Source organism: Heterocephalus glaber, unplaced genomic scaffold (genome assembly GCF_053883595.1).
Source record: "Heterocephalus glaber isolate CG9 unplaced genomic scaffold, H.glaber_assembly_v1.0 deba00001606, whole genome shotgun sequence".
Classification (NCBI taxonomy): Eukaryota; Metazoa; Chordata; class Mammalia; order Rodentia; family Bathyergidae; genus Heterocephalus; species Heterocephalus glaber.
This window is the reverse complement of record NW_028258377.1, coordinates 12,322,608-12,340,420: the sequence shown is the minus strand read 5'-3', so window position 1 is coordinate 12,340,420 and position 17,813 is coordinate 12,322,608. Positions and strand designations below refer to the sequence as shown.

The 17,813-nt window shown below is 52.0% G+C and overlaps 1 protein-coding gene and 1 long non-coding RNA gene across 8 annotated transcripts in view; one reads left to right on the top strand and one right to left on the bottom strand.

The window, feature by feature from the left end:
- The first annotated feature begins 3,913 nt into the window (after positions 1-3,913).
- Grk6 (G protein-coupled receptor kinase 6) overlaps positions 3,914-17,813 on the top strand; it is a 27,760-nt gene continuing 13,860 nt past the window's right edge. For 3 of the 7 annotated variants that reach the window (XM_021238904.2, XM_004836253.3, XM_013078099.3), the window contains exons 1-15: positions 3,914-4,137; positions 7,813-7,908; positions 8,849-8,961; positions 9,092-9,169; positions 9,528-9,628; positions 9,938-10,030; positions 10,136-10,199; positions 10,317-10,457; positions 10,749-10,939; positions 11,643-11,680; positions 11,766-11,855; positions 12,888-13,096; positions 13,199-13,336; positions 17,311-17,448; positions 17,528-17,662. In XM_021238904.2, the coding sequence (XP_021094563.2) occupies positions 4,086-4,137; positions 7,813-7,908; positions 8,849-8,961; positions 9,092-9,169; positions 9,528-9,628; positions 9,938-10,030; positions 10,136-10,199; positions 10,317-10,457; positions 10,749-10,939; positions 11,643-11,680; positions 11,766-11,855; positions 12,888-13,096; positions 13,199-13,336; positions 17,311-17,448; positions 17,528-17,662 (1,677 nt within the window). In that variant the 5' untranslated portion in view covers positions 3,914-4,085. Of the gene's footprint in view, positions 4,138-7,812; positions 7,909-8,848; positions 9,004-9,091; positions 9,254-9,527; positions 9,629-9,937; positions 10,031-10,135; positions 10,200-10,316; positions 10,458-10,748; positions 10,940-11,642; positions 11,681-11,765; positions 11,856-12,887; positions 13,097-13,198; positions 13,337-17,310; positions 17,449-17,527; positions 17,663-17,813 lie in introns of those variants that run through there. The other 4 variants (XM_087194770.1, XM_087194771.1, XM_087194769.1 and 1 more) reach the window with 4 other exon arrangements.
- The window catches only part of LOC147822932 (uncharacterized), a 20,126-nt gene continuing 14,441 nt past the window's right edge, over positions 12,129-17,813 (bottom strand). Inside the window, exon 2 of the long non-coding RNA XR_015444755.1 lies at positions 12,129-12,316. This is a non-coding gene — a long non-coding RNA (uncharacterized LOC147822932). The remainder of the gene's footprint in view (positions 12,317-17,813) is intronic.

Below are 17,813 nucleotides of genomic sequence, written 5' to 3'. Positions count from 1 at the left end.
GCTGGGAGCAGCCTCATCTATCTCGTGTCGACCAAATCTCTTGAATGCAGCAAGGCGCCATGTGGAAGGATCAGCCTGGACCATCTAGGTGCAGATAAGAACTCTCCGTAAGGTTCACACAATGACAAAATCACCTGATGACCTTCTTAGAAGGTATCCTAGGCATTAAGTGACACATCACTGCAGTTGTAGTCATGTGGTTTGCTTTGACCAATGGAATGTGTGCAGAACTAACTTGTGCTTGAAGGACTATTGTATAATTAATTTACCATATTTTTCTTTTACTGCCTGATATTGTAGAAGCACAAATTGAGATGAATCCCTATCATCCCTTATCACTCTGGGGTCCTGGCCTACCATGAAGAGAGCTGTCCCACTCCAGACAACCTGAGTTGTACATGAGAAAAAAAGTGTTGTGGTTGTGTGGGATCTCACTATATAGTTCACACTGGCCTTGAACTCACTATGTAGCGGAGGCTGGCTTTAAACTCACAGCAACCCTCCTCCCTCACCCTCCTGAGTGCTGGGATTACAGACATGTGATACCATGCCTGGCTCAAATTTGTTATTTGAAATCACTGAAACTTGGGAAGGGTTTGTTACTGCAGCTTAACCTAGTCTATCTAGACTGTTCTTACACAATGGTAGCAAACCTTACATGCTGTTTTACACCTTGGTTTTTTAAAAAAAGTTGTAATGTATCTTGGAAATTGTTTATATAAGTACAGAAGCAACCCCACACCATTTTTTTCTTTTTTCAATGCTGGGAATTAAACCCCATGTCTCTTACATGCTAGCCAAATGATCTGCCATTGAGCTACACCTTCAGCCCACTCAGTTTTTAACAGGTGCATAATATTCCTGTATGGAAAGGACTAAATTGTATTTAACCTATTTCTATTAAGAGCAATTAATGTGATCTATCTTTTCAGACAATGTTACAATGAATAACCTTGAGGATTTCTTCTTTTTCTTGAATGCAATGGTATTTGTAGGTCAGAGTCTTGGAAATGCACATCTCAGATTGGTTGGTGGCAAATTTCCCTTTCAAAAGACATCACTTTGACTGATAGCTCCCAATCTGTCCACTTGTCTGCACACTCTTGCTACTGCCCTAGCATAGGGCACTGTCACTCCTCTAATGATTCCTCCTAAAAGAAGGTTAAGTGTACCTCAAAATACTTAGGTACAGACAACCATGCCAATGCTAGGTAACTTAAGCAGACAAGGAACTGACAGGACAGCTTTTCGGGTGCTTGTTGAATCCCCCTCCAAGGGAAGGCCTTGCTTGACTCCCTCCCTCTCCCCTCCACTACCTCCACAATGAATTCTGCACAATCCCACTGATGTCTTGTGTTGAACTCTTGCTTGGCTTCAAAGACCTGGTTGGAAACATGATACAGCTACTAGGGATCCAGGACAGGAAATTCTGTCTCCCCCTTTGATCTCCCTAATCGGAGGCAGAGGCTGCCTCTGTATCTCATAGGATTCCTCCCAAATGGGAGGGTGTTCAGATGCTTAGAATCAAAACAACAGGTATCTACCAATCTGCCCTCTGCCTCAATTCCTACCCCAACCTTCACAGTGCAGCCCAGAGCCCTTTGGGAAAGTAAATCTGATCATGACACTACTTCTCTGCCTAAAATCTGCCCCTCCCCACCCAAAGGCTCCCCTCTACCTTGGAAATGAAATGCAAACTCCTTACATGGCTTCCAAGGACCTCCTTAATCCAGGCAGCTCCTAAGGCCTTGGCCTCATTTTGTGATCTCCAACCTATCCCTTTAAATTCTAGCCTCATGCTCTACCTTTGGGTGCTGAATGCAGGAGCCCATGTCTCCTCTCTCTACAGACATAGGAACTTGCAGTGTCCCTCTATCTAGATGCTCTTTCTCTCCCCATCCATTAACTTGATTTTTTTTTTTTTGACACAGGGTCTCACTATACAGGCCAGGCTGGTCTTGAATTTGTAACATTCCTGCCTCAGTCTCCTGAGTGAGGGATTACAGGTGTGGGCCACTATGCCCAGCCTCACTCCATTAACTTTGAACACACACACTCTCATTTAACCCTCAGGTCTCATTTGAACACAACAGCCTTCTTCGGGTGAAGTACCTGCCCTTTGTCCCATTGGTCACTGGGGTTTTCTCTTAATTCTCAAGAGTGCCCTAGGTATATCCAGTTTTCTCCAACTCCACTGCCACCTTGTTAGTCTCTCCTGAAATTCTGTAGCCTCTCAACTGCTCTCTCTGCTTCCAATCTTAGCTGCTTGTGAAAGTCCATTAGAGTGATCTTTTTAAAGTGTAAGCTATCCTTTCAAAGCCTTCACATTTCACTTTTCCTAACAAACTTCTCCCTGTGGTCAAAAAGCAAGTGCCAGGCTGGGGATTTAGCTCAATGGTTCTGCCGCCTGTCTTGAAAGCAAAAGGTCCCGAGTTCGATCCCCGGTACCAAAAACCAAACAAACAAAAAGCAGTGCCTTTGCTCCAGTCTCATCTCAGACCACTGGGCCCTGGACACTTCTTCCTCATTAAACTTATTCTACGGCCGGGGATTTGGCTCAGTGGTGCCGTGACTGCCTCAAAAGCGCAAGGTCCTGAGTTCGATCCCCGGTACACAAAAACAAAAACAAAACCCCAAAAATGTATTCTAGTTTCAGAGCTTTTGGACTTGCTATTGCCTCTGCCTGGGCTACTCAAATGTCACCCTCCTGGCCGCTTTGAGCATGCAAGCAGAGAGCTTGGTTATCTTGCTGACACCACCTATTCCTCAGCAACTGGCTCAGAGCCTGGGACAAAGCAGGTGCTCTAAGTATGTTTGAGTGAATGTACGAATGAATGAATGAACAGGAACAGAGAAGCCAAGTTGAATCCAGCTCTGTCTTACTCGATGAACTTGGGCAAGCTTCCGTTTCCTGCTGTGCTAACTTGGGGTGGAGGAAGTGAGGTGTCGAGCTAGAAGGTGTTGATTATTGGGACCTCATCTTATTAAAAAGCTTTCGCATAGCAAGAAAAACCACCAACAAAGTGAAGAGACAACCCACAGAGAAAAAACCAGCTATTCCGATAAAGGACTATTATCTAGAATATATGGAAGGTATTGGTTAGCTGTAAAATTTTGGCCTTGCTTCCCCCCTAGACCTTGGTCTGGAGCCGACCACTTAATGTCCAGCGCCTCGGCTCCCCACCTGTATAATGGGTGTGAGTGAATCCCTTCGTCTAGGGGTGGTAACGCTGCCTTATAAGGCAGCAGAGGCCAAGGGCAAGCCAGGCAATGTGGGTGGAGAAATCACAACATCCGGCTACGGGGGCGGGGCGGGGCTGCCACAGGGTACCGAACCGGAGGCCAGGAGGACGAAGTGGTGACAGCTAGCCTTCGCCCAGCCTCTCCTCATTTCCGTCTCCGGACAATATGGTGGGGCACGTGGCCTAAGCTTGCTCGTGGCCGCCCCGCAGGAAGCCCGCAAGTTACCAAGCTTGGCCTCAACAAAACCCTAGAAAAGCTTTCCGCGATCCAAAGGCACCCGGGCCACGACCCGGCTGATGGTCCAATCAGTATGCCTTACTGGGAAGACCGACGCTTCCTTCATTCAATTACAGCTCCGGTCTCCCGGGCGTGGCCCAGAGGACCCACCTCAGTCTTGCAGGCGAAGGACTGGGCGCTAATTGGCAGTCTTGTATCCTACGAAGGCTTAGAAATTCGAACCTAGGGGTCGAACCCCGCCCGCAGACCAACCAGGAAGAGGTGACGCGTTAGTCCCGTCCACCTGCCCCTTCGAACAAATCCCCGGCTCAGAGGGCGGGGACGGTGGTGGACAGATCAATGGGAAGACGGCGCGGGGAGCGTCCGCTCGGTTATTGGCTGAACAAAGTAAACAGAGGGCGGGGTGGGGCGGGCCGGCTCCCGGGTGGCCCCCGGGAGGGGGCGGAGAGTGCGTGGCGGGCGGTGGCGGCCGGGGAGGCCCGGGAGGCCGCGGCGCGGTCACTGCGAGCCAAGCCGACCCGAGCCGTGCCGATCGCCATCCGGCCCCGGCTCTCGCGTGATCCCGGCCGGCGGCGCGGTCCGGTTAGCCGGCGCCGCTGCAGCCCATGGAGCTCGAGAACATCGTAGCGAACACGGTGCTACTCAAGGCCCGGGAAGGTGAGGCAGCCCGGCGGGTGGCCGGGCTCGGGTACTGGGAGCGCGGACCAGGGCCTTTGAGCTCAACTGAACGCCCCAGCCGCCAGATCTCCTAGGGCCGCGGGCTCCACCACCCGAACCCCTAGCAGACATGAGCCCTTCCGGCTCATGGTCCTCCTCCTCCGCACCTGACCCCGAGAGCTGGGGCCCAGGAAGGGGCGGGGGTAAGGCCGCCACTCTCGAGGCGGGGTGGGGGAAGGAGGGGGCGTGGAAGGGGCGAGGGAAAGAGGGAAGAGTGGGACCTGAGCCCCCCCCCCCTCCTCTCTGAGACCTCCTCCAAGTGAGAGGCGAGGAGATTCCCCACGTGCCCCAGGCCCAGACCCCTGACGGCACAAAGTTGGTGTTCGGTAAAGGTCGGAGAATGAATGACCGGAGCCTTTGAATAGCATAGCCCACTGGAGTCAAGAAAACTCCTGGTCACACCATGTGCAACCAGCAGACTGGCACTTGCTAGAAACGTCGGGGCAGGGGTGGATGGGTCACGATTTTTGCTCTCAGGAAGGCAATGATTTGCTGGGGTAAACGCAGACAGAAATCACTGGGAACCCTGCATTATGGACTGTTAGGACTACTGTAAGTGCAACGGCCTGACTGGGGGAGCCAGTCTGGAGGGCCCAGTTTGTGTGTGTGTGTGTGTGTATCTGTCTCCTCATGGCTCTCCAGATTTTATCTAGCACCTGCCCTGTCAGGGTCCTGAGGGACACAGAACTAAAACTGATCCTTCCTGCCCTGTGGTTAAGTCTGCCCCTCACCTGCCTGCCATAGCCAACTCAGTAAGGGAATCAGGGTATCTCTGCACTGTGCCCCACCCTGTGCAGGATGCTGGGGGACCATCAGTGAGTAAGACTTCCTTTTGGAACTCTAGGACCTGGAGATCATGACATTTTTTTTCCACTTTTTGCTGGGCTCCCAGCCTGAACGAGTCACTACTTCACCTTTCTGCCCCATTTTACAGGTGGGAAACTGAAAGCTCAGCCAGAGAATAACCCCAGGTCACACAGGAAGATTGTAATTGACCTAGGTATAGGACCTAGAATGTCCAGTACAATACATTTGAAGGAGAAAGAAGCTCCCAGCTGGGTACAGCACTTGGTGTCCTCTGTCCACCCAGTTTGTGTCACCCTGGGGAGGTGCTGCCTGGAAATGAGTATGGCAGGCTGTGTCCCTAGTGCCTGTCTTATCTCCTGTCCCTTATCGAGACTTGAGGCTGGGCCTTCCTCTCAGCCTCTGGGGGCATCTGCCGATTCTGTTCTGCCTCGTCATCCAGCCAGCCAGGGAGGAGGAGTGGAGAGCCTGGCCAGGCCTCCCTTCCTAAGGCCATAGCCTCTTCAGCCTCAGTCCTGCTGAGGGCACTGCCTTGCCTAGCCAGACAGTGTGAGCATCTTCAGATAAGCTTTGTTGGGCCCTGGGCAAGGTATGGATGGGATGGGCCGCCTAGGACGTATGCCTCCAGTAGAGAACCCTTATCCCCACCTGGCTCTGCCTTTCCCACTTGAATGGCTTTAGATAGGTCTCTTTTCCAGCTTCTGTATTCCTTTTTGTGGAACGATTAGGGAATGAGATGTGAAGACTAAAAGAAATCCTCACTGTCATTGATTCCTGAACCCAGATCAGTCGACTGGCTGTGTTGAAATCATTTCGTGAGCTGGCTGACAGCTCGGGGCTAAGGTCTTTGTCAGCTTCTCAAATGGTCCCTAAGCAATTTGGGAACCCTTGATGTGTATGTTGGCTCTTAGTAAATGGCAGGGATATGAGAGGTGGGAAAGAAACTCGAGTTGTGGGAGCTGGGTTTGAATCCTGCTCCTGTTACCTTTAGGCTCTGTGATCATGGGCAAACTGATCCTTCACTCAGACCCTCAGTTTTGTCATGAGACTGGGCTCAATCTGGTGGTTGTTGTGAAGGCAAAATGGGACTGCACTGGGCCTGGGAGCCCTCACTTGGCTGTCCTTCCTTTCCCAGTTCCCAGAGCACAAGAGAAAGGCGACCAGGGTAGGGTGAAGGGGAGCCCCACAGATTCTGCTACAGTTCCAGTACAAGATATTTGCATGTGATTCTTTGCTGCTGCCTTGATGTGGCTGGGAGGAGGGGGAGGAGGAAGTAACTGGTGTGGGGGAAGGCAGGCAGATGGAGGGTTGGGTTAGGGACCCTGCGCGGGGAGAGGGAGGAGTTCCCCTTCTGGGGAGGCCTTGCTCTAGGCTAGGGGGTGGAGGTCTGTTGCTCATTCACAGTGAAGCAATGACTGTGGAGTACATGGGGTGTGGGCTGCAGAAGGGCTACCAGAAGGTTTCTCAAGGGGCCCCTGTAATACTTCCTCCTCCAGGCCCCTCTGTTGTTGAGAGACACCAGCCTCCCCCTCCCTAGAAGGTGGTTCCTCCTACACCACTTACCTCTGCCCAGGTTAGTTAGAGACAGGACTGGGAAGACCTGAGGGAAACAGGCCAGGAAAGGGAAGGTGTTGCCACTGAGTTGTTGGAGCTGGGGCCCATCTCTTGCTTCAGCTCTACTCCGTGCTGGTTGCAGACTTTCTTATTCACCCTCACAACACCTCTGGAGGTGGCCTGGGCCCTGAAGTATACATAAAGAAACTGAGAGTCTTAGAGGGTGAGTGATGGGCTTAGTGTGGGTTGGAGATTCAAACCCAGGTCTGTGAGGCTCCAAGGGAGTCCCCTTCTACCATTCTCACCCTGGTGGCCCATAGGCCACATCCACATCTGACTGGCTCTCTTACATGTTTTATTTATTTGTCAGCAGTGGGTTTTTGTGTTGTTTTTTTTTCAAACAGGAACCAGTATTTCACATGACAGTCTGGATTTCCAGCTGCTTTTGGAAAGTTAGGAGAGCTGGTCACACTGAGCCAATACTTCTTAGCAGCAACCAAGAAATCCTCAGGAGTTGTATTGTAGCTGCTCCTATTGGAAGGGTCATTTCCTGGTCCAGTTCACTACACTCCCTACCACTCCCTGTTGGCTTATATGTGGTCCACATTTACTGTACCTGTCAGGCTCTGTAGGCATTCCAGCTGCTACTGTGGTCTCACCAGTTACAATTAGGGGGTCAGCTAGGTAAAATAAGGCAACCATCAGTGGCAGTGAAGCCCTTGTATACAGAGTAGGGGATGAGGGATCCTGACTGCCAGCCTTCCCACACCACCTTGCTCACGGGTGGGGAGAGACAAAGGAAAATAGCTGATGCAGAGCTTGGTGGTAGAGGCTGGGAGCCTCCCTGGTGGCCCAGGCTGCCCTCTGCCCATGGCATCTCAAGCATATACCTGATAAGACCTAGAATTTCTCCCTTGTGGGCCTTGATTTATGCAGTTCCCACTACTGTGATACCCTTTCTATTTTCTTCACTCAAGTAACTCCTACTCAGGAGGAAGCAGCTGAGGCCAAATTTGTTGCCAAAATGGCCTTACTACCTACCTTGGCTTTGCCAGCCCCTACCAGGAGAGCCCAGAAGGACCATATGTGTCCTGGAACCAAGGAAGATCATGCTGGAGCATGTGGAAGAAGGCCCTGTGCCTGCCAGGGCAGGCTGGGCCTTGACTGGGCCCCGAAGGCCACTGAACACACTGCAGTTCAAGGGAAGGCACAGTGGCAGCAGGGCTTGAGAGACCCACTGCCTGATTGCTTCTGCAGGTGGAGGTGGAAATCGCAAAGGCAAGAGCAAGAAATGGCGGCAGATGCTTCAGTTCCCCCACATCAGCCAGTGTGAAGAGCTGCGGCTCAGTCTTGGTGAGGCCTGGGTGGAGACTGAGCACTACTGAAGCAGAGGGGACCTTGGTTCAAGGGAAGCCTCCCCTGAGACCTTGCCCTGGGGCGCAAGGGCAGGGTTGGGGGAATCTAATGACCAGGGAGGTTGAGGCTGCACCACCCAGTCCAATTTTAGTTCCTCGGATGGGTGGAGGGCAGAGAGTGAACAGAGGCTGACTGGTCAGTTGAAGTGAATATGGGGAGGAGGACAGGCGCAAATTGGGGGCGGCTGAGAGAAGCAGAGGATGGGAGAGCCAGCCCACCAGGAGCAGGGCCCCCTGGCCAGAGGCAGTGTCCCCAGATTGACTATGTTGAGAGCCCCCAGCCTGTGCTTATCAGTCCTACCTAGCCCACCCCAGCAAACCCAGGGCAATGTGACAGGATTATTTCTGGGAGAGGACAGAATGACCCAGGCCCCCAGTTCCTGTTTATGATCATGGAATCCTAAGGTCTGAGCTGCACCTAAAGTTTCCTGGGCCCCCTCTGAAGCCCTGTGTGTGGGCAAAGAGTATACCATGGCTGCTTCCACTGCCTGGGAAGGAGGCAGCTGAGAGCACGCCGGAAGCCGCAACTTCCTCTCATACTTTCGCCAGGCAGGCAACAGGTGTTGGCCTGGCCCCAGGCTGGGCTGGAACCTCACAGACCACACCCAGCCCTAGCACTGACATATGCAAGTTGTGTGAACCAGGACATGACAGACTATGCATTGAGCTAATCTCTGAACCTCTCTGGACCCAACACTCCCCGGTTATGTTCAGAATAACACTGCTTACCTCAGGGTTGTGGTGAGAGCACTAAAGGAGGTTATGGCTGCCACAGCGCAGGGCTGGAAGCTGTTAGGGCCCAGGACTTAGTGTAGGCAGAAGTGCCCTGCCAGTGGGCTTCAGCACCATGACCCCAACAGCTCCCATCTTGCCTACAGAGCGTGACTACCACAGTCTGTGTGAGCGGCAGCCCATTGGGCGCCTGCTGTTCCGGGAGTTCTGCACCACGAGGCCTGAGCTGACTCGCTGCATTGCCTTCCTGGACGGGGTGGTGAGTGCAACCTGCCCAGGACCAGCGCAACACTGAGGGCAGGCAGGTGGAGGTCCCCACCACTGTGCCCTGTTCCCTTGCACCCATTGCTCTGTTCAGACCCCAGGCTTCTCTGTTTCCTACTGTGCAGGCCGAGTACGAGGTGACCCCTGATGAAAAGCGGAAGGCATGTGGGCGGCGGCTAATGCAGAATTTTCTGAGCCACACGGTGAGTGAGCAGTGATGGAGAGATGATGGCAGCAGGCTGGGCTCAGGGCTCAGTGACAACAGGGAGAGGAGTGACCACAGCCTGGTCAGTAAGTGCCTTGGAGCTGCTCCAGGCAGCACCACGGGCATGGAGTCCGGGGCGGGGCGGGGGCCCAAGCTCAGGTCAGGCTGCCTGCCAACAGTTCTGCCTCCCCCTGCCTCGGAAGGGAGGAAAGGAAGGGAGTCTAGCAGCTGGGCAGCCACCACACCACCTGCCAGCAGCCACACTGCTACCAGCAGAGATATCTGGCAACTCTGCCCAGGGAGTGGGCAGCTGCCCATCTAGCCCCTGCACTGACCTGTCTGTGGCCTGTCTCCAGGGTCCTGACCTCATCCCTGAGGTCCCCCTGCACCTGGTGACTAACTGTGCCCAGCGGCTGGACCAGGGGCCCTGCAAAGACCTCTTCCAGGAGCTGACCCGGTAAGCTTCCCTGCTTACAAGCCTGGAATTACACCCAGAGGACAGGGCTTCTCTGGGCCCAGAAGGTTGTGAATAGCTCAGCTTCTTGCCCTGGCCTTGACCCACTGTTTAACTTTGGCAGTTGACCTCCTGTCTCCGTAGCATCCTTACTTCAGTACCACATATATGGCTCCTTGCTCAGTGGCTTATCCAGAGGGTTAGCCAAGGATGATGCTTTGTGGGCTGAGCATGTACATCACAGGAGGCCTGGATCATCAAGCCAAGAACCTGGGTGTCAGGGGCTGATCTGAGGGCTGGTCCTTCCAACAGGCTGACCCATGAGTACCTGAGCATGGCCCCTTTTGCTGACTACCTCGACAGCATCTACTTCAACCGTTTCCTGCAGTGGAAGTGGCTGGAAAGGTAAGCTCCTCCTAGACTGAGCCAGGATAGGCCAGGTTGTGAAGGCTCTTTCTGGTTCATGAGCCCTACTCAGCCAACATTTGCTCCCTTAACCTTTGCCCACAGGCAGCCAGTGACGAAAAATACCTTCAGGCAGTATCGAGTCCTTGGCAAAGGTGGCTTTGGGGAGGTGAGTGGTCAGGCCAGTGCCCCAGCAGAGTATATAAGGCAGGCTAGGGTGGACCTGCAGCAGCCCCTATACCCCAAGAGCATGCTGGCCTCCATTTGCCATCTACCCCTGCCACAGGTGTGTGCCTGCCAGGTGCGGGCAACGGGAAAAATGTATGCCTGCAAGAAGCTGGAGAAGAAACGGATCAAGAAGCGGAAAGGGGAGGCCATGGCTCTTAATGAGAAGCAGATCCTGGAGAAAGTGAACAGTAGGTTTGTAGTAAGTACAGAAAGGAGACCTCTCCCTTCCTGTTGGTCTTGCCGGCTCATCCTCCCCTCCCCACTCACCAGGCTGAAGTCGCTCCCCACCAACAAAGGGACTGCCCTCTACCCTGCCCCACCCCTCCAGGCCTCCCTTTCTCACCCTGGACATTGCCCAGGAAGGGTGTCCTGGGAACCATGCTGAACCCCAAGAAATGGCATCCAGAAGGATATTTTGGGCAGCTAGTGTTAGCCCTACCCCCAGGTGGCCTGCAGGTCCTGCCTGAGGGCTCCAATTCTCTGGCCACAGGTGAGCTTAGCCTATGCCTATGAGACCAAGGATGCACTGTGCTTAGTGCTGACGCTGATGAATGGAGGTGACCTCAAGTTCCACATCTACCACATGGGCCAGGCTGGCTTCCCTGAAGCACGTGCTGTTTTCTATGCTGCTGAGATCTGCTGCGGGCTGGAGGACCTGCATCGAGAGCGCATCGTGTACAGGTGGGGGTGGAGCTTCTTTCAGCAGCTCTCCCAGGGCCTGGCCCATGCCCAAGGGCTGTAGCTAGTGTGGATGGAGGCAGCCAACCCTGTCAGTCAGGTCAACAGCAAAAGGATATTGATGTTTGGAAGATGTGACTTGGCCACAGCAGTAACTGGCTCAGGGCCCAACACTCCCCCTCTTTGGGCTGACTTCAGGGCTCAGGCCTAGGCTGTGAGGTCTAGGTGACCTTTAGGTGTGAATCCTGATTTTGTTACCCTTTGTGTGACCTTGGGTCAGTCAGCTCCTTGCGCCGCCAACACTATTTCCTTTTCTGTTAAGTAGAGTTTGGCTCAGTAGTGGAGAGCTTTGGTTATGGTGGTGATTGGTGACGATTTCACTTTAGCCTCATATCAGCCCCATGAGGGGCTTGATGAGTAGCCCTGCATGACAGAGGAATGGTAGAATCAGCTACCAAATGGAAGGGAGCTCCTCAACACGGGTGATGTCTAGGAAGTCCTCCCCTGGGTGAGAGTCACCTTTCACTTACCTAGGAAGATCCTGGGAGTCCTGGGACTATAAATCTTTCATCTGCCATCCTGAGTCCGGGCTGTTGCCCAGGGAGAGCAGTCATCTGTCACTTGGCCCTTGAGCTAGGAGGGGCCGGCCCTGTCTGGCTTCTTGACAAAATGAATAGCGGCTGACTCTGCCCTTTTCTCCCCACAGGGACTTGAAGCCAGAGAACATCCTTCTGGATGACCACGGTGGGTGGGTAGGGACAAAGCTGGGGTGGGTTGAGTTGGGGAGGCCTGGCCTTTAAGGCCCACCTGTTTCTCCATTCTCCTTCAGGCCACATCCGCATCTCTGACCTGGGGCTGGCTGTGCATGTGCCTGAGGGCCAGACCATCAAAGGTCGTGTGGGCACTGTGGGCTACATGGGTAAGTCTCCCTCTATCCCAGGTCACCAACATCCTGGCTCCCTTCATTTTCCTGAGCCTTGCCTACCACCCTCTGTATGAGGGTCTTTTGTGTCTGAGGAAGTAGAAAGAGCCCATACTGATGTTCCTCTTGTGTGGATTAGGAGACCAAGACCCCAGCCAGGGTCCTACCATTATGAATGCACATCTTTCATTCACTAAATGCTTATTGAGCACATACACTTGGTGGGGCCAGCATGTGGCTACCAGGGCAGGAAGAAGAAGAAAATCAAACTTATTTCCATGGCTTTATCCCTGCTTGTGCTGGATTGCCTATGTTTGGAGTGTGACCACATCACACGGTAGACAGTCCTGGCCCAATAGGTTCTACCTCTTGCCTGTTGTAGTGCTCCGATTCCTCTTCTCACAGCCTCTCTTTTTCTCTACTGTGAAAGGATCATCAGAGCTGCCTCTCAGGGTTGCCTGGAGATGAAAAGAGATAGTTGAGTGAAAACTCCTCAGGTGCCTGCCCTGGCAGGTAGGAGGTATCAGCAAGTAGGAGTTTCAGCCCTGTCTTTTCTCTCGTGAAATCCAGAAGTTGCAAACTAGTAACCACAAGGGCCCAATTTGGCCTACATTAGTATTGAAGTAAAAATGTGGAACAGTTTAAATTGGTTGCCAACATTTAATAAACCAGAGAGCTTTATGTAAAAAATAAGGATTTGAGTGCTGTGGTATAGCTCAGTGGTAGAGGTACAGTGCTTGCTTAGAAGGTACAGAGCCTTGAGTTTCATCCCAGCACCATATCATAAAAAAGAAAGAAATCAGAAGAGCTGGGGACCCTAGATATGGCATCCTACAAGGCCATATCAGCTGCCTTTGTTGGGATGTATATTCTATACTTGATGATGTCCCCACCAAGTTGATAATAGTACTTCCCTGGCCAGTGGGTGTCTGAGTCAATCCCCTGAATTCATATGTGCTGGGCATTCCTGGGGCCCAAGGGCTCTGTTCCCCACCACCTACCCAGCCCTGGCTCCTGTGCCCTGCCCAGCTCCAGAGGTGGTGAAGAATGAGAGGTACACATTCAGCCCGGACTGGTGGGCGTTAGGCTGCCTCCTGTATGAGATGATCGCAGGCCAGTCACCCTTCCAGCAGAGGAAGAAGAAGATCAAGCGGGAGGAGGTGGAACGGTTGGTGAAGGAGGTGCCCGAAGAATACTCTGAGCACTTTTCCCCGCAGGCCTGCTCACTCTGTTCCCAGGTATCACAGCAAGAGGGAGGCCTGACTGGCCGGGGCTGGAGCTGGGGCATCTCACCTGCCTGCCCACACATGGGTACCCTGACCACCCATGCCCTGCCACAGCTCCTCTGCAAGGACCCTACGGAGCGCCTGGGGTGTCGTGGGGGCGGCGCCCAAGAGGTGAAGGAGCACCCTCTTTTCAAAAAACTGAACTTCAAGCGGCTGGGAGCAGGCATGCTAGAACCACCCTTTAAACCTGATGTGAGTGCGGCCCATTTCTGCGGAGGGCAGGGCCAAGCTGGGGTGGGGGCTGGAGGCCCTTAGCGGGAGGACACTTCCAATCTCATGCCCCCACATCATTACCTTCACAAAAATGAAAAACCCCAGGATAGGTCTGGCTTTTGGCATATCTGAATGGGGAGTCGGAGGTGGGGTGGCCTGAGAGTATTGAAGGAATTCACTTTCTGTTCTTCCCCCTCCACACTGTACTATTGATTATGTAGTCTTTGTCAGGCAGCTTTCCCCAGGGATTGGCAATGATGGCCCCAACAGATCAGGCCCACAACCACCAGTGGACATCCCTGTAGGCAGAGAGCAACTGTTGCCCAGGAATTTTTTATTTTTTGGTACGGGGGATCGAACTCGGGTCCTTGCGCTTGCATAGCAGGCGTCGAAACCACTGAGCTAAATCCCTGGCCCTGCCCAGGAATTTTGAAGGAAATCCTAAAGGGGAAAAACATCTTGAGGCTGATGGCTCATTACTTCTGCTTGCTCAGAGGACCCTCACTGACCAAAGCTGGATCACATGCCCACCTTGACTACTGCCAATGAGAACAGTCCACTTCCCAAAGGAAAACCGAGTTGACGGTGCCATGGGGGAGGTCTACGGGGCTGGCTGCCCCTCTTCAGTCAGGACACTCCCTCTTATAGACTCCCACTCATTTATTGAGCATCTCCTGGGTTAGGCACTCTACAGGCACAGACATCCTCTAATCATATTACAAGTGGCAGAAACCCAACTCCCACTTACTCAAGCCCAGTGTGAAGTTTATTGGTCTCTTTCAGAAGAAAGTCCCCAGAGTTTCACGTCTCCATCTCTTGGCGCTTCTTCAATCTGTTGGCTGTATCCCCGCCCCTGAATTCAGTTCTCTGTGTAATGTCACAGGGAACCTTCTGATTGGCCAGGATTAGGTCATGTGCTTGCCTCCGTCCCGTGGATATGAGGACTGGATCCTGTGATAGTTTACCAGGTTCACTGGGGAGTCTGGAAGGTGATGGACAGGCCAGGCTGATGACTGTCAACCACACATTTGTTTATTCATTTGACAAATATCTGTGTGCTCATATGTGCCAGACCTTGGAGATAATGAGGTCCACAGGACCCAGGTCTGTCTTTATGCTCTAGTGGGAAGACACTCCAAAATAAACCAGTAAGTGAGAAAGTTTCAGGTAATGCTAAGTCCAACAAAGAAAAAGAAAGCAGGCTAAGAAGACAGAGTGTTGGAGGCTAGGGGGTGGGCAGTAATTTTAGGGCGCTCTCTGGGGAGCTGATGATTAAGCAGACACTAAAAATCGGAAAGAGAGTCATGCCAAAATTTGGGGGTAGGTTGGGGTAAGCATTCCAGGCAAAAGGAACAGCCAGGCATTGGATCCTGGAGCAGAAACTGGCCTAGTGACAGGGAAGAGTAAGGAGGAGGCCAATGTGGCTGGAATGAGTTTGTGCAGGGAAAGAGAAGGGTGGTCATATCCTAAGCATGACAGGGAAACTTTGAGGGTTTTGGACAGGAAAGTGAGGTATGGAGAGTGGGTCATAGAGCGTACGTGTATAAGTAGGGAGGCCAGCTAGGGAGACACTGCCTCTCAGTGACTCTTACATGGTAGGTTTCAATTAGAACCCCAAAGGGAGGGTGCTGTCATGGGCTGGTTCTTGAACCAAGAGGGCCTAACCTCCATCTGCCTGCCTGAGACTGGTACTGCTACTCAAGTTTACTCCCGCTTCCTGTACACACCATCTCACATAACTGTACTACCTCTGGATCTTTAGTTCAAAGTTAGAGAAAAAAATCAGTGCCATGGAGTTTTAACTTTCCAGAAGCAATAGATTGACAGTAAGCTCAATGCTGACGTTTTTTAACAGCTTTTTTGAGATTTAATTCACATAACATACAATTTATCCATATAAAGTATGCAATTCAGTGATGTTTTGTTTTGTTTTGGTACCGGGGATCAAACTCGGGACCTTGGGTTGCAAGGCAGGTGGTGGCACCACTGAGCTAAATCCCCGGCCCAAGTTGGAAGCGGCATCCCTGGGTGGGCATGAACCATGTTTTTTTGAGACAGGGTCTTGCTATGTAGGTCAGGCTGGCCTTGAACTTTTGGTGATCCTCCTGCCTTAGCCTCCCAAGTTCTGGGATTACAGGCATGTGCCACCTCGCCCGGCATTCAGTGACTTTCAGTATGTCATATTTATACAACTGTTATCACAATACATTTTAGAATATTTTCATCACCCTCCGGGTCCCCCCAAAACCCCACCAGCCTGTCCCCTTAGCAGTCATCCTTATTCTCTCCTGCTCTGGCAGTCACTAATCTACTTTCTGTATATTTGCCCATTCTGGATATTTTATATGTATTGATGGAATCATACAATATATGATGCTCTGTGACTGGCTTCTTAGTATGTTTTTTTTTTTGTTTTTTTTTTTGGTACCGGAGATCGAACTCGGGTCCTTGCGCTTGCGCAGCAGGTGGCGAAATTCTTAGTATGTTTTTTTGGTTTCGGGATCAAACTCAAGACTTTGTGCTTGCCAGGCAGGCGCAGTGCCTCCTCTGAGGTATCTGTAATCCGGACTGGCCTCAAACTCGAGATAATCCTCCTGCCTCAGCCTCCCAAGTGCTGGGATTACAGGCATGTACCACCATTCCTGGCATTTAGCATGTTTTTTAAGGTTTATCTATGTTGTAGTATGTATCAGTATTTCATTCCTTTTTGAGGCTGAACATCTTGTGTAAGTAATACCACATTTATTTATAAATTGATAGACATTAGGTTTATTTCTACTTTTTTGATTTATGAAGAATGTTGTTATGAGCATTCTTTATTTTCTGAGATAGCGGGGTTTTTTTAATAATCTTTTTGTATTTTATTTTTTTGGTACCAGGGATCGAACTCGGGACTTTGCACTTGTGAGGCAGGTGGTGGCACCACTGAGCTAAATCCCCAGTCTGAGATAGCGTTTTGCTGTATTGCCCAGAGAGGTCTTAATCTTATGGGGCTCAAGTAGTCTTCCTGCCTCAGCTTCCCAGATACCTAGGGTGACAGGCACTTGCCACCATGCCTGATTGCTATGAACTTGTACAGATTTTTGTGTGAACAGATACGATTTCTTTTGGTATTTTACCTAGGTGTAAAATTACTAGGGCATAGGCTAGCTATGTTTAACCTTTTGGGAAAACTGCCACACTGTTTTCCAAAGTGGATGTACCATTTTGCATGATGAACATATCTATATATGGTGTGTCTCTGTGTGTGTGTGTGTGTATGTGTGTCCATGCGTACGCACACACACACTGGGGATTGAACCCAAGGCCTGCTAAGCACAGGCTGTACCACTAAGCTACACTACACTCCTAGCCCCATGATATTTTAACTGACAACCTTAATACTAGGATTTAGAAAAAAATACAAGGATGGAAAAGCTGAATGTCTGCCTTCTGAGGCTCAGGTGATCTCTCAACAGGGGGCTGGGGAGGTAGTGGAGGACCATTTCTGTCCTCTTGATGGGTTATGAGAGGGGACGGAGGAGGCCACTAGACATCCTAGGGTGGGGAACCTATCTGCTTGTAGGCCCTGCATGAGGAACTAGTGGAGTTTCAGCCTGCACTTCCTTCACTTCCCACACACCTGGGCAGCCTTGTGCAGGGCAGGGGGCAGGGGACAGCTCAGGTGTATATGTAGCATCATTCGGTCGTTGAACAATGAGGGATAATGATCCCAGTATGCAGAAGAGGACATGGAGGGAGAAGTTAGCCTCAAACAGAAGAAACTTGTGCTTGGGAAGTACATGGGACACCTGGTTGCTGACTCCAGATGAGATTCTGCAGGTATCAGGACAGAACCAGGCCAAGAGTCAGAGAGACTCAGGGCTGAACTGCCTTCCCATCTCTGTGTGTACACATGCATGTACACCCACACTTGCGCTTTCCTATCTGATGACTGCATTTGTCCCCTCTAGCCTCAGGCCATTTATTGCAAGGATGTTCTGGACATTGAACAGTTCTCCACTGTTAAGGGCGTGGAGCTAGAGCCAACGGACCAGGACTTCTACCAGAAGTTTGCCACGGGCAGTGTGCCCATCCCCTGGCAGAATGAGGTAGGACCTGCCACACTGGTGACATGGGCTCCGGGGGACAGCCTTGGGGCAGCTCTCACAGCTACCTGTTCCTTGCTAGATGGTGGAGACTGAGTGCTTCCAGGAGCTGAATGTCTTTGGGCTGGATGGCTCAGTTCCCCCAGACCTGGACTGGAAGGGCCAGCCACCTGCACCACCCAAGAAGGGACTACTGCAAAGATTCTTCAGCCGCCAGGTAAGCTCTGGCAGTATCCTACTTGGGCTCCCAGCCTGGCTCCAGGGGATGGTGGGTGGGAGGCACAGCCAGTGCCTGCCTATGCTGGGAGTGGACATGCTCCAGCCCTGCCAGCAATACCTAGGATCTCTGGCCACATTCCCCTCCCCTG